Source organism: Notamacropus eugenii, chromosome 1, assembly GCF_028372415.1.
Source record: "Notamacropus eugenii isolate mMacEug1 chromosome 1, mMacEug1.pri_v2, whole genome shotgun sequence".
NCBI lineage: Eukaryota > Metazoa > Chordata > Mammalia > Diprotodontia > Macropodidae > Notamacropus > Notamacropus eugenii.
The window spans coordinates 662593751-662608754 of NC_092872.1; the positions used below are offsets into that span (position 1 = coordinate 662593751).

The 15004-nt window shown below is 41.8% G+C and overlaps 1 protein-coding gene across 2 annotated transcripts in view; it reads right to left on the reverse strand.

Annotated features, from left to right (window-relative positions):
* Window positions 1-1997: 1997 nt before the first annotated feature.
* Window positions 1998-15004, reverse strand: part of EPAS1 (endothelial PAS domain protein 1) — a 107110-nt gene continuing 94103 nt past the window's right edge. For both annotated transcript variants that reach the window (XM_072635704.1, XM_072635705.1), the window contains exons 12-16: window positions 13993-14483; window positions 12232-12358; window positions 11071-11185; window positions 9659-9832; window positions 1998-4473 (exon numbers count right to left, since the gene is read on the reverse strand). In XM_072635704.1, the coding sequence (XP_072491805.1) occupies window positions 4322-4473; window positions 9659-9832; window positions 11071-11185; window positions 12232-12358; window positions 13993-14483 (1059 nt within the window). In that variant the 3' untranslated portion in view covers window positions 1998-4321. The remainder of the gene's footprint in view (window positions 4474-9658; window positions 9833-11070; window positions 11186-12231; window positions 12359-13992; window positions 14484-15004) is intronic.

Consider the following 15004-nt stretch of genomic DNA (forward strand, 5'->3'; position numbering starts at 1 on the left):
ATTTTGTTAAACGAAGATGTTAGCAAGTGTCTCTGACTCTGCAAATAGGTTTGAAGCAGGGCTATCCCACAAGTTGGGGCAAGATTGTGCCAGATCATGCCAACCTGTACCTATTCTAGAATAGTTCAAAGTTCTAAATTTCGCTGGGTGACCTAGTGGACAGAGTGCTAGGCTTAGAGTCAGGAAGACCTGAGCTCAGATCCTGCCTACAATATCTCCTTAGGATTATGACCTTGGCCAAGACTCTTAATCTCTCAGCCTTACCTTCCTCATCTATAAAATGAAGACCCAATGGCCTCTAAAGGCACTGCTCACTCTAAATATGTAGATGATCCCAAGAAAACTAAACTGTGCTTCTGAAGGGCAGACTGAAACCTGTAATTGGCAGAATGCATATAGATTAAAGTATGTTGCCAGAAATGACAGTATTGGTGGGAAGCGAAGAACAAACACAATGGTGAACAGGAATAAGAAAGTCTAGCCCAAAGGGCAAGAGGTAGAGTAGTAGAGTGGAAGGAACACTGGATCTGGAAGGGGAGATCTTTGATTTGAATCCCAGCTGTGCTACTTTCTATCTGTTGTGATGCTGGGCCAATTCATTCTCTTTTCTGGTTCTCATAAATTTCTTTCTTCTGTAAAATGAACAGGCAGAAATTAAACGACCTCTAAACCTACTTCCAGCTCTAAATCTGTGGTCTAGGGCATTGAGGGAGAAGGTAAGAAATGTATTACAAGATTAAAGAAATAGGGAAAGAGCTCTGGGCTATTGAGTTGGAAATGGAACCCTCACCAACCTTAGAGTCCTTTCACTCTCTCACATCATATTCATCCCCAACTTTAGATCCTCTTTCCTCTTTTCCACTTATCCAAATTCTACTCATCCTTCAGAGACTAGCTTAAATCCCTTCTAAAAAAAGTCTTCCAAATCACTCCAGCTCACCTCCTCTGAATTTTCATAATGTTTAGAGTTTGTAACACACTTAGCAAGTCAATTCAATTCAACTAAGACTTATTAAGTGGTTACTATATGCAAGGCACTGTGCTAGGTGGTAGAGGAACAAAGATTTTTTAAGTTCCCATTCTTAAGGATCATTTGATTATATAAAATCACAGGAAGTTAAACTAAGAGGATCTATTCAACTCCTTCCTTTTACAGAGGAGGAAACAGATTCAGAGAGATTGTTCATTATGTTGTTTCAGGTATTAATATTATCTATATATTATGGTGGGTAAGAGTATGCAAAATGCTTGTTGAATTAACTTGAATTGATTGACTGAATACCCAAAGATGTTTGGGGTGGGGAAAGCTTTCTTGTTTTAGATCATTGGAAGATACAAATCCTCCACTAAAGTCTTTCTCCTATGCTTCATTGTGTGGTGTAGATGACCCTATGCTCTTGAAGCCTATGTCAGTAGTGCACAAGCTCTGACAGATTCTCCCAAGCTGGAGGTTGTGACCTTCATGGTCAGAGAGAGACTCCATAAAGATGTCATCACTGGAACATCCTTGAAGCATTGAAGGCTTTACTTTCAGGTCACCTGAAGGCGAGTGCCAACTCGCTACCTGTTGAATATGTTGTATGGGTCAGTCCCCTCCTCACCTCTCTCTGGTAGAACTCCTAGCTTATTTCAAAGCCTCCCTTGGAGGTTTTTCCTGATCTGTTCAGTCATTAGCACTCTCTTCCTTTTGAACTCACTTTGCACTGCCTCATGCATACGTAGTAGTTGCTAACTCATGCATACGCAGTAGTTGCTAACTCATGCACACAACATTGACCCTCAGCAAAACATCTTAAGCTCCTTGAGGACTGAGATTCATTCATTATCTTTGTGTACCCAATCCCTGGGACAGTACCTTGCACACAGCAGACACTTAATAAATGTTTCTTGAATTGAATTGGTTGAATCATTGCAAACCTTAGTTTTCTAGAAATAATTTAATAAATACTTCATTTTACAATGGTAGATCCATAGTAAGCAAGAGCCACCCACAGTGGTAGGATCAGTATACTTTAATAAGGTGTCAGTGGCAAAATACAATTCCTTATAAAGTTAAAGTTCTCATACACTTATAATGTCATCAGTAAGAAGTCAACAATATAATAGTTTATGAAGTCTCTATGCCAACAGGTCAGGTTAATATGAAGCTTAGAATAGTTCTCAAGAGTGTTTTTAGTAAAATTGCAAGGGTAAAAAAAAATGCCCTTTAATGAGGAAGCAACAGAGACAGAAATAAAACATGAGTTCATGTGTCAATAACCCTTCAAGTACTCACATAGTATGCAGGTTTGTCAAGGCTGCTTTGTCCAAAGTAATACTCATCCAACATGAATACTAGTGAAATTCATTCACGTTGCACTCAAGTTTCCTCTTTACAGTTAACTTCCTTTGTATTTTTGTTTTGGACAAGTCTTCCCAGGTTCACCAAATCATGGTCTGGTGTGATTTTTTCATACTTGTGTTTGCTTTTAATAGTTTTTTCAATGCACCCATCATGATAGAAAAGGTTCTAAATGTTCAGTGTATTCAAACCAAAAAAAGTAAGCTTACCTATATACAGTGAATTCGAGTATTTCTAGAACACTCACTCAGTTACAGTGCTTCCCTTTCTGAGCAAGTCAGTGCAAGTTAGAGTAGAGAACACAGAGGAGGTTGGAAGCTGCCAGGTAGGCTGGTTACCAGTGAGTGGGCAGTTCCAGGGAGGAAACCAGCAGGAATTTCAGCCTTTTTGCCTCTCCCTAGCTGGGTCCAGGGTGGCCCTTTGCCCTCCCTTCCAGTTTAGCCTGACCGCAGACTGCCTAGGCTCTCTGGGGACACAGCGGGCCCCAGCTCCTCCGAGGGTCCTCACCTAGATCCTCAACTGAGCTGTGCCCATGCAGAGGTGTCACCCCAAGAAGCTGGCCTGCTCTATGTAACAAACCTCGTTTCTGAATCTTGCTTCCTTTCCTTAATCCACATGAAAGCCATTTTTAATAGCAGTCCTGAAAGCACCCTAATACCTCAGATGGAATGCCCTTAGAGTCACCTCACTTCAGCAACTTGAAGGGCTATAAACAACGACAAAACCCAAGAAATTAAGAAAAGTTGTATCTCCCCCCCCCCTCAGCTTTCTCCAGCCTCCTCCCCACCCCCCACCCCATGACGTCAGGCCCAGCATAATAACAGTTATAATTATAATAATGTATACATAATACATACTTAAAATATAAAGGAGATATGTCTTTTAATGCATCAAGTGTAATGATTCTGCTGACTTTTGACTGACTTGTAGTCAGGCCTAGAGCAGATAGGAGACACAAAGAGCTAACAGTGGAGGAGAGACACTTAGCAAGCAATGTTAGTGCCAGCCTACAGGAAAGATATGTACAATCCTGTAATATCAGCAACACCAGGAGAGATAACATTAACGGGTTTTTTTTTTTTTTTTAAAAAAAAGCTCTTAAAGTGATCTCTGAGCAGGACTCCATTTCAGTTTTGAAGTTTTTCGATATAACAAAGTACCAATATATATGATAAACACTTAACCCAGATATCAATTTTCTTAAAAAAAAAATACAAACCTCAGGTATGCTTTTGTATTATAATAATAATAATAACAAATAATAAAATAAAAACACCAAGCCACCAAATGGAAAAGAGCCCCCCGAAACAAAACGCCACACAATTTGAGGAAAACCTACACTGGGCCACTTTCACAGATAACCACAAACACTGCAGCTCACTCTTCACATTTCTGTTTCCAACAGACGGTATCATAATGAGAATAGTCAGCTTAAAAAAAAAGACATTACATTTACAATATGTCATTAATGCTAGGAAGGAGAGAACAGATAATGGGACTGAGGGAACCATGAACCACAGTTTGGGAGCAGACTTGTTTTTGATTCACTTATCTTTGGCGACAACAACACAAGATAAATCTTTGCAAGAAAATGGAGCCAAAGTGTTTTCTCTCTAGAGGCACAAATATACACCGCAGCTCGTTAGTATAGAAATTGCAGAAAAATCCATGGTGACTATAAATTAGAAGTAATAGGGAACAGGGAAATAAGATCATATAAACTTTTTAAACATTTTCACTGAAGGAGAGAAAAATACAGTAGCTGAAACAAACATATTTCTCTTTTAAACATGGATTATAAAGTGAATAAATTCAGAAAGGCCACTGTTTGGTGACGTAGACAAATTCGACATGTTAAGGACATCTTGTAGAAAGTGTTTTGGTGTTAGAAATATCATCTAGTTGCAAAAATAGACTTAGAAACTGACGTTGTTGAAAGAGTGTTGGCAGAGGCAGGGGTTGCTACCGCTTGGCCCTGGTTCAAGTGGCCTGGTCCAGGGCTCTGAGCAAATCACTCCCTTGCAGGAGCGTGGAGCTGCCGGGGACAGGGACGTTAACCTCACAGTCATATCTGGTCAATTCAGGCAGCAAATAAGGTTCAAACGAGGGACCAAGAAGCCGACTTGTCATGCCTGGGGAAGAAAAAGTATGAAATCAAACACCTTTGGAAAAAAGAACTCTAGTGACCATTTTTTTGAGTGGATAAAAAAACTGATTCAACAAGCATTGGGTACCAACTCTCAAGAGCTGTAATTAGGGTGGAGCAACCTGGGTTTGCCCTAGGGAGGGGGATGGTGTGTTTCCTCCCTAGGATACCCAGCCATCATGGTGCCCAGCTCTTAAAGGAATTGGCGGATACTGCAGGACTTAACTCTGTCCTCTTATTCCTCCCTGGGTCCTTTTTTTTGTCCTGGGCCTCACATCCCTCCCAAAGTCCCATGGAGGCGCAGACTAGACTCTCTAGGGTGGAATCTTCCTCCTTTCTTGATGTCAGTGTCTTTTTGCAACCCAGTTGAAAGAGCTCAAACTCTCTGCGTAGCTTTGTCCTAGGGGTTGTGTGAGATGGGAGAGGAGAAAACCCAGTCTCTTCTATCACAAGGAGCACAGAGTCTAAGTAAAGATAAAACTAGCACAGAAAAGAGAAAGCAGTATAAAGTACAATATATGTTAAGGCTAAAATAATTGTGCAGTTCAGACCAGAGATGTCAAATGGATTGGAAACATTCCCTATGACTGCTGTAAACTGATTAAAATATAAATTAAAGTATAGTAATATAGTTAAAATATAATTGGGAAATATTTAACATAATAAAAGTACCACAGAACACAGATAACGTTAATATGAGTTTTTCTAAGTCAGTATATGGGCCACAGGGATCTTTTTGTGTGGCTTAGGGACCTCTGTTTCCATTTGAGGTTGATACTAAATGTGAGGAGTTCTGAAAACAGAAAGCTCCGGTCTGTTGGCCTGTGTACTCTAGGGAGGCTTCTCAGAGAAGAGGGGACTCCACCCATACATCCTGAAGGATGGCAGGTTGGGAAGGGGGAGAGAGAACTGAACCCCAGAACCCCTAGCTTTGCACCTTCTCCTTGTTCACTGTCAGGGAAGGGAGCTGACCAGCTGCTGATCCTTCCTTGTGCCCCCTACACTGTAAGCCTTGCTCTAGAGCTGCCTCTTCTATTTTTCAGGAGCCTGATAACCCAGTCCTCTGCCTTGGAACCATCTTCACTGTTGAGAGAATCTGGTTGGCTGTTCCACTTTGGAGTGGGTAAAAAATGCAGTCCAACAAGTTTTGAGTGCCTGCTCTCAGGGCAAAGAAAGACAAATGTGGCTTGGGGACAGGTAGGTGGGATATTTGAACTAATTAGGCCTCTCTCACATGTTCCAGGTTGTTGTTATGTCTATGACACAAGCTCATTATGCATCTTTCTTTCTCTCATCTTGCCTGAAGATAGAGAGCCTGGAGTCAGGAAGACCTGAGTTCAAATCTAGCCTTATTAACTATGGGACTAGACATTTATTACTTATGGGATCCTGGGCAAATCAGTTGACCACTGTTTGCCTCAGTTTCTGCAACTGTAAAATGAAGATAATAACAGCACCTACCTCACAGGGTAGCTGTGAAGATCATACAAGATAATATTTGTAAATCAGCACAGTGCCTGGTACACAGTAGGCACTATTTAAATGCTCATTCTCTTTCTCCTTTCCCCTGCCCTTCCCCTGTTTACAAAATCAATTTGGGACAGAAATGGGCCTTGGTGGCCAATTCATAGCACACACTCTGCCCCCCCCCCCCAACAAATCTCTTAAAATATATTTAAAACATGATCAACCAGCCTCTGCTTACAGACCACCAATGATGGGGAAGCCACTATCTCTCCAGGCAGCCCTATTCCACCAACACCAGCCTCCTTGCACACGGCATCCTATCTTCCAACTCTTCCTCTTCCCTGGATGTCTCCCATGCCTGCAATGCTCTCTGCCTTCATATCCATCTCCTAGCTTGCTTCAAATCTGAGCAAGGAGCCTCTCCCAATATCCTTTCATCATAGTGCCTTCCTTGAGATTAGTTCCACAGTTTCTTGTATGTTGTCTCCTCCATTAGACCATGGACTCCTTGAGGGAAAGGACTGTTTTTGCTTTTCTGTGTGTCTCCACTACTTTGCATAATGCCCGGCATACAGTAAGTGTTTAATAAATGCTTGTTGATATGACTTAACTTTTGGATACCTATAATTGTTACTAACAAGTTTAAATTTGTCTCCCTCCAACTTCCACCCCTGGTTTACAATCCTGCCCTCTAGGGTCAAGCAGAACCAATCTAATAATCCTTCTCCCATGTGCTAGCCTTCCAAATACTTGAAGACAGCTAGTATGTCCCCGATGAAGTCTTCATCTCTGGTTCTTTCAATTTGTCTTTACATGGAATGAACTCAAGGTCACCTTTCTCTGAATGCTCTCCCACCTATCAATACCCTACTGAAAATGTGATTCCCAGAACTTCTCTTGGGTAGAAGAAAATTTTCTCCAGAGTACTATGTAGATTTTGCTCCCAGAGACCTCTAAGGGGGCAAAGATTTTGTATCATTCCTTGATGTACTCTCAAGGAGGAAGAGGTTTTGGCAGATGGGCCAGGGAATGTTGAGCAGGTGGCAACAATACAGGAACAGTCCCAGTATCAACTTAGAGCCCAGGACAGGTTCCATGCAGGAGACTTATGTCTGTTAGCCACTTTACTACAGATGATCCTGATGCAGGATAAAGAATTGTTGACCGTGCTGGAAGTGTCTATAGAGAGGCCCTAATATTCCTGGAGATGCTCATCACCATCTACCTACCTCAGGAAAAGAAATCTGCAATTGCATTGGAGGTAGCATTATCTCTGATGGGATTCTGCTGTTCTCAGTGCTCCTGTGATTCACCCTCAGCAGTTTACATGAGGAGACACTGAACTTTCAAACATCACTCATCACATGGACCAGACTGAGACTGAGATCTGGTCCTTCTGAAGGGGAGACGTAGGGGAGGAAGGGCCTGGTTTTCATGCCTTTTATCCTTCTTCACATTTTTCCCCTTTTTCCCTTAGTACTGCCCATACTAGGAATACTGGCCAGTAAAAGATGTAAGACTTGAACCTTCTGAAAGGGGAAAGAAAGGCCGAGAGTTTCTGGGTTTTGCTCTTCAAGTTTTTTTTTGTTGTTGTTCTGTTTTTGCTCATTTCCCTTGTCTCTCCCTTAGTATGACCAATAGTGATAATAGTCCTATAAGCCTTTAAATGGTGGGAAGTTCTCCAGCAGATCCCTAGGACCTTGCCACCAAGGGGTGGTAATGGGATAGGACCGATGTTTTCCTCCCTCTGATGACTGGAGCTTCCCTGACTCAGTTTCCTCCCATACATAATACCCACAGGACATCCTTCAGCCACAGTTTCCCTAGTAGCTTCTCTGATATAGTTTTCTGGTCAAAAGGCAAAAAATGCATCAGTCCCATATCATCTGGGCTTCTCAGACTTGGTGGCTGCCTGAGATCATGTGAGTTACAATACTATGATGATTTCCAGACCAGATACATTTTAAGATGGAGATTATGGGGGATCAAAAAGGACCAAGTCTAGAGAATCTACATCCATGCTATATTAGGGTAAAGAAAACCTCCCCCTTTGTTCAGTCACTTGTGAATACCTTGTTTTATCCCAATATCAGACCTGGAATAAGAGGGTGCTGACATTAGAACCACACTGATTTTCAAGGAAGCTTCTTCATTTGCTGGATGGCTTCTGTTAGAAAATTCCTCCCAATACCAAGCACGAGTCATCCTCCCTGTAACTTCTCACTCACTGACCTCAGCCCTCCAGAACAACACAGGATTCTACTCTTACTCTGACATGACAACCTTCAAGTTCTTAAAAATAGCTGTCTCATCTCCCCTTGGTTTTCTCTTCTTCAGACTCAACAAAGGAATCACAGGGTTTCAGAACTTGAAGGAATATCAACAAACATTTATTAAGTACTCTGTATATGCCAGACATGGCAATTAACACTAGTGATACAAAGAAAAGCAAAGACAGCACCCTTGTTCTCAAGGAGCTCATGTTTTAATGGGGAGACAAAGTGCAAACAGCGACGTCTATAGTGCATATGGATGTCTGCATAAAATAGACAAGGACAATCTCAGAGAGAAGACAGCAGAAGTGGGGAAGGCCACCAGAAGGTGGGATTTGAGCTGAGTCCCGAGTATGGCCATGAGGAGGGAGGATACTCTAGGCAGAAGTTATGTTATAAAAGAATTTTAGTATAGTATAGTATAGAGTCAAGAGCTGGAAGGACAAGTTTGAGGAAAAGCAAGATGGTCCTGAGCTTAGAAATCATCTTATTCAACTCCCTCATTTTATTGATTCACTCAAGGCTCCTAATCCAGGGATCCTTCTATGTTTTTAATTGATCCTATGACATGGCTTCCAAACCTTGACCATCCTAGCTTGTCCTTGTGTGTATGTTTTCTCTCTAGTTTGTCAATGTCCTTAAAATATAGTGCTTAGTTGAAAAGAACATTCCAGAGATGTGCTTTAACAAGAAGGGCTCTTACTTTCTGTGGTCTGAATACTGAACTTCTCTTCATGTAACCTCAGATTCCATTAACTTTTCAAGCAGTTACATCATACAGACCCCCATCCACCGGAAGTTGCAGAAGGCTACTATTATAAGGTATGAAACCATCTCCATGGCAGGGACTCAGAATATTTGTTAATTTTTCCATTCATTCCAGGAATGTTTCATAAATACTGCCTGTATGCCCAATACTGTGCTAGACACTGAAAGGAAGATTTATTTATTTATTTTTGCAGTACATGCCATTAAAGAAAATAGCAACAAAGTGAATGGTGTTTTTCTAAGTCATCATTTTCATACGGTTTTTGTTTTGTGTTTGGCCATAAATCAAATAATAATAGCTGACGTTTAGAAAGAGCTGCAAAGATTGCATTGTACTTTGTAAAGTCTATTAGCTCATTTGACTCTCCAAACAGCATGGTGAGCTAGACAACACATATTTTTCATCTCCAGATTACAAAAGAGGAAACTCTAAAGAGAATTGAGTGACTTGCTTATGATCATACCACAAATAGGTCTCAAAGGTGGGATTTGAATCTACATCTCTTGTGATGCAAAGCCTAGTGCCCTTTCCAAATATTTCTCAACAAATATTTATTGAACAATGATGATTTTATGAGGCACTGTGTTCTTTTCCTAGCCCTCTGGCCTCTTTGCATTGATTGAACCCTATAGATGGGCCTGGGATGATTGGATGACACTTACCTGATAACTTGTGAACCAATGGTGCGTTGTAATCCTGATAGTGGGGAGCATAAAACTGGGGAGGGTAGATCACTTTTGGATTTTCCCCAGGGCCCACAGAAGTCGGTGGTTGGGGGGGTGGCAGATGGCTTAGGGGCTGGCTCAGACCCAGAGCTGGATTATGGACAAACTCATCTGAAATAAAAAATGCTTGAGAATGAGTATGCTGTGGCTGGAATGGGTATAGACATCATTCAAGTCAAGGGTGGAGTGGGGTGGAGGGGAGCAGGACTGTTATCCAATTATAATGACCTTTCCCTCTCAGACCAAAGCATATTAGACTATGGTCTAATGAGAGGAGGTGATGTACAGAAGAGCGTCCTTTTAAAAGTCTGACCTCCCTGGGTAGTCTCTGCACCTTAGAGACTTCTAAAAGAATCCATTAAACCTGAAAGTACAAAGGGCACCACCATCTCTTCTAACTGCTTTTTAGCAAGTGGCTCATCTGTCAGGCTGATCTTTCTAAATGTGATTGGGAAGGAGGAGCTTCGAATCCCTGTGCAGGGATGGAACCATAGGATTTATCGCTCGAAGGGGACACAGAGATAAAATAACAACTATGATAATAGTTGGCATTTACACAGTACTTAAAGGTTTGCAAAGGACTTTACAGATAATATCTCACTCTATCCTCACTACAGCCCCAGGAGTTGTGCATTATTATCTCCATTTTAGAGATGACAGAACTCAGTTTAAGAGAGGTCAAATGATTTGCCCAGGTTCATACATCCAGTAGTAGGTATACCAGTGGTAGGATTTGAACTCAGGTCTTCCTGACTCCAGGTCCAGAACTATGTCAGTGTATTATAGATTAAATGAAAGATAGCACCATTTGCCCAAGATCATTTGGAAAAGGCAGGATTTGAACCTGACATTGTATCCACGGCTTTTAAAGTATACCAGATAAAAGCCAGGAATGGTCATTTATGACCTTTGAGAAGAGACTTTTGAGGTTGAGTTAGGATCCCAAACTTCCTAAGTAGACAACAGTGGTGGGGGATGGAGGTGGCAGGATAGCAGAAGTAAGTCGTGTAGCCCTTGACTGGGTTGGGTTAAGAAGGCTGTTTAGCAGTCAGTATGGAGGACACCAGAATGTTTCACTGGGTCTGCCTTGCTTTTCTAAAGACATAAATACATAACTAGAAAAAATGCTTTACATTTTGTTAGTCTTCTTAATATTCCATAAGCCTTTTACATTGTGATCTCTTTTGAACCCCAGAGTGCCCTGGTGAGTGAGGCAGAGCGGGTAAAAAATCCTCACATTTGACTGACGAGGTGCCCACGTATATACAGCCACAGAGCTCAATCTCCTGGTTCCATCTAGTTCTCTTTCTACCAGAACACTTTAGGTAACTTAAGATGGGGCCACTTACCATTGAGGACACTAAGACTCAAGGATTTCTCCGGCATTAAGGAACAGGTTCCACCTTTGAGACTCTTCATCCTTTTCCACATGAGGGGAGGAGCACTGTTGCCAGGCAAATCTCCCTTAGGATTAGAGAGCAGAAAACCCATGATTTAGCCAAAGGAAGAGAAGTCTGCCAAGGACAAGGGGGTGGTGCAGCTCCATCATCTCGTTCTAGCTATCATTGGGATCCATGCTAAGGGCACATCAACCCTGAGGCAAACAAAGTCATGGGATTGGCTGGGCACCATGCCCTCTGCTTCCCATGCAGAAAAAGCACTGTACCAGCATGGAAGACTCTTAGCTTAAGGGCAGTGGGGTCTATCTGCACACACCATCTTTCCTTTCTTCCCCTTTATGCCCAGTGAGTAATTGTGAGACAGCCCTAGTTCAATCTGGGAGAAGTCAAGCATTACCTCCTTCTTTCCTTCTCTCCTCCACCCCATAGTGCTAATGTGATCACTGATGGGGATCTCAGCAGAGACTGACACCAGCTAAAAAGCATCATAACTTCTCCTAGCAGAGTAGTTATTAATCAAGCATTCACCAAACACCGCATCCCATGCTGGGCAAGGGAGGAGAAAACACAAAGCCAGGAAGGAGATGCTTCTGTTACTTTTATAAGTTTTATTGATTCCTTTTTTTTGGTTTTACTTCACAGTCATTTGTGGATATATACCATAGAGTTCCATCTACCCCCTGGTCCCATTGCAATGCCTTCCCTTATGAGAGAGAAAAAAATAGTCAAGCTAAACCAGTGGACATAACGATCACGTTTAACATCACATGCAACATTCCATAACCAAAGTCTCCCACTTCTCCAACAAAATGAAGGAGGTATGTTTCCTCATGTCTTCTTGGAGTCACTTTAACACAAGCAAGGCCCAGATGTAGACAAAGTCACAGATACAGATACAGAGATACAGTTATAGCCACAGATACAGACACAGACACACACAGTTACAGATGCAGATACAGATATAGACACAGATACAGACACAGATATCTACAGATATGCACACAAACATAGAGATACATACATATGCATACATATATATATATATAGACACATATACAGCACACATATTCATAGACACCTTCTCCCATGACAACCTTATGGCAAACTCACCCCGCTCATGTCCTGAAAGTTTTGTTCTTCATACTCCAGCTGCCTCTTCATCTTCAGCTTGTTGGAGAGAGCAATCACAGCTGGGTTCATTTTATCTGGGCCTCGTGGCCCCAATCCCTTCACCAAACTGTCAGGGACAAAAAGGGACAGAGCAGCCCTTTAGCTAAGCAAGTGAGCAAAACCATTAGCCTGGAAGTCAGAAGCACTGACTCTGGTGGGGAATTCACTGAACTTCTCTTGGCTTCGGTCAACATATCCGTCAAATAGGGGAGATTGAACCAGGGGATCCCCAAGGTCCCTCTAGTTCTAAAATTTATGATTCCCTAACACTAAAAGAGCAGGGATACTAAGTTCTGAAGTGAAATAAGTGGAACTTTTACTACTTAAATATATATAAATATGCACATAAATGAATATAAATCATAAATTCATACAAATAAATAAATATTTCTCTCTCTTATCTGGGCCTCTTTCTGGTAAGATGTTAAAAATAAAAAAACAATAAAAAAAACCACCATGAGTGATTCTGCTTCATCCTCCATTTGTTCCCTCTACATATCTAAGGCTCCTCTAACTGCATGATACAGTCAGCCTAAACAAAGGTGGTGAGATCTGAGAGTCGGTGGGAAGTCCGTCCCCTCAAGCTGCCTGGCAATGATGTTCTCCTCCTTACTTTCCTTCTGCCTGAAATTCCACCATTAAGAATTAGGTTCAAATGCCCTTCTAAAATGAAAATACTTTTGAAAATAACGATGAAGATGAAGTATATATATATATGTGTGTGTGTACATATATACATATATGTATGTGCACGTATATACATGCATACATATATACATACACATACATATATACATCTTTAAGGTTTGCAAGTGCCACATAACTGTACTGATACAAATGTTATCTCATTTGAAAAGGTGACATCCAAGTCTTGGTAGTCATCAGTGACTCACCCTGTGGTAACAATTCGTTTGATCAACTAGAGATTTCAGCAGTGCAGTAAGAATGATCCCATTGAGGCAATGAGTTATAATGGATAGGTAGATGACTTTTGGAACCTGGACTCTGTGGAGGTGTCACTGTGAGGAGCCTTGAGCTACTTGAGGATGGCATGGAAATTCTAAGTACTAGAGTGAGATTCCAAAAGGTGGGAGAAGGACACAGAAAGTAGAGATCTAGGTCACCAAAGACAAGCTTTGCCAGCTTTGCTATACATGTGGCAACAAAGAGACCTTTGAAAATTGTGAATTACTCCACCAATGTAAATTGTTATTGGTGTTTAAGCTGGCCTCAAGCAAACTGTTTATCTTTGGGGGACCCAGTTACTCCTTTCCATGAGTCTTACCCCTCTTCTTCCTGGCATTCCTTCTATATTTCTCATTTTAGGTATGTAGGGTTCTCATGTTCTCACCTTTCCCCCTCCTCCCCTACTCTCAGAAAAGATGATTTACTGATGCTTTGGTGTGAATAAAAGTTACTGTGCTTCCTCTCTCCCTGTGAGATGTGCATTTTAAGTGTGATTTCAGGTTGTAGACTAAAGGTTTAAGGGCACTTCAGGCATAGAAGTGCAGAGAAACAGTCACAAAACAGATGAGAGAGAGACTTTTGAGGGACCAAGTTTCTTTCACAATGATCCTGAAATCTTTCCTAAAGGGTGGCCACTTATTGTGTCTATACATCAAGCCGCCCCTGATTAGAACTTTTAATTTTCTTTGCAATAACAATTTTCTTTGAATAGCAGTAACAAGCTGAATATGTTACCTTTTCTTATACATTGAGATATTGGGTGGTGGCAGAGGGGGCCCCGAGGGAGATCTCCTTAAAGATTTGGCATATTGATCCGCTAGTGTCCACTTTATGGGTCCATACTCTAACGGCGGGTCAGGGGGCCACTGAGTATTAGACCTCCCTCCCATGGAGGAGAGTGGGGTATTGGCAGGCCCATAGCACGGGGGTAGGGTCATCTTGCTCCCGCCATCAAAGAATATGAATGACATTGGCTGGGGGTCCAGGTCTGACTTCTTGCTTTCCATCTGATGTTGGTACTTGTCCAGCATGAAGGAGCTATGGGAGGATGTTGGGGCCAGGGGCTGGAAGATGCTGGTCATGGTACTGAAATTGGCCTGAGGGCTGGGCTGAACATTCTCCAGTGGGGGACGTTCCTCTTGGCAGATGGGACTCAGTTGGAAATCTTCCCCATCCATGGGGATGTAGGGAGCCAGGGTCTCTAAGTCCAGCTCATTGAAGTCCGTCTGTATAGAAATAAGGAGAAGGTATAGCAAGAATCTGAAGAAACTGTGGTTGACTCTTACAACTACTATCCTAGACTAGGCTCTTTTCCTCATCTGTAATCTGCCTTTCTGGCTCTGCCCCTCTGCAATCCATCTTGCATCCCACCCCTGAGGTAATCGTCCTGAAATGCAATTCGATGACAAATATTTTAGGTATCACCCCACCCCCCAACCCCAAGCTTTTCAACTTTTTCTTATGTGTTGTCTTCTCTCGTTAGAATGTAAGGTCCTTGAGGGCAGGGACTATTTTTCTTTATAGAAAGTGCTTAATAAATACTTGTTAACTGACTGACAGGCACCTACTCAATGCACATCAGTGTGTGAGGGATAAAATAAAGATAAAAAAAGAACCTAACACCAGTCCTCAAGAAACTTACAATATAATATAACAGCAATGGAAGCCTATTTAGAAAATGATTCATTTCTTAAGAGGGGTAGAACAGAATGGTTAGAGAAGTTCAAGGAAAGAGGAATCTAGGTGG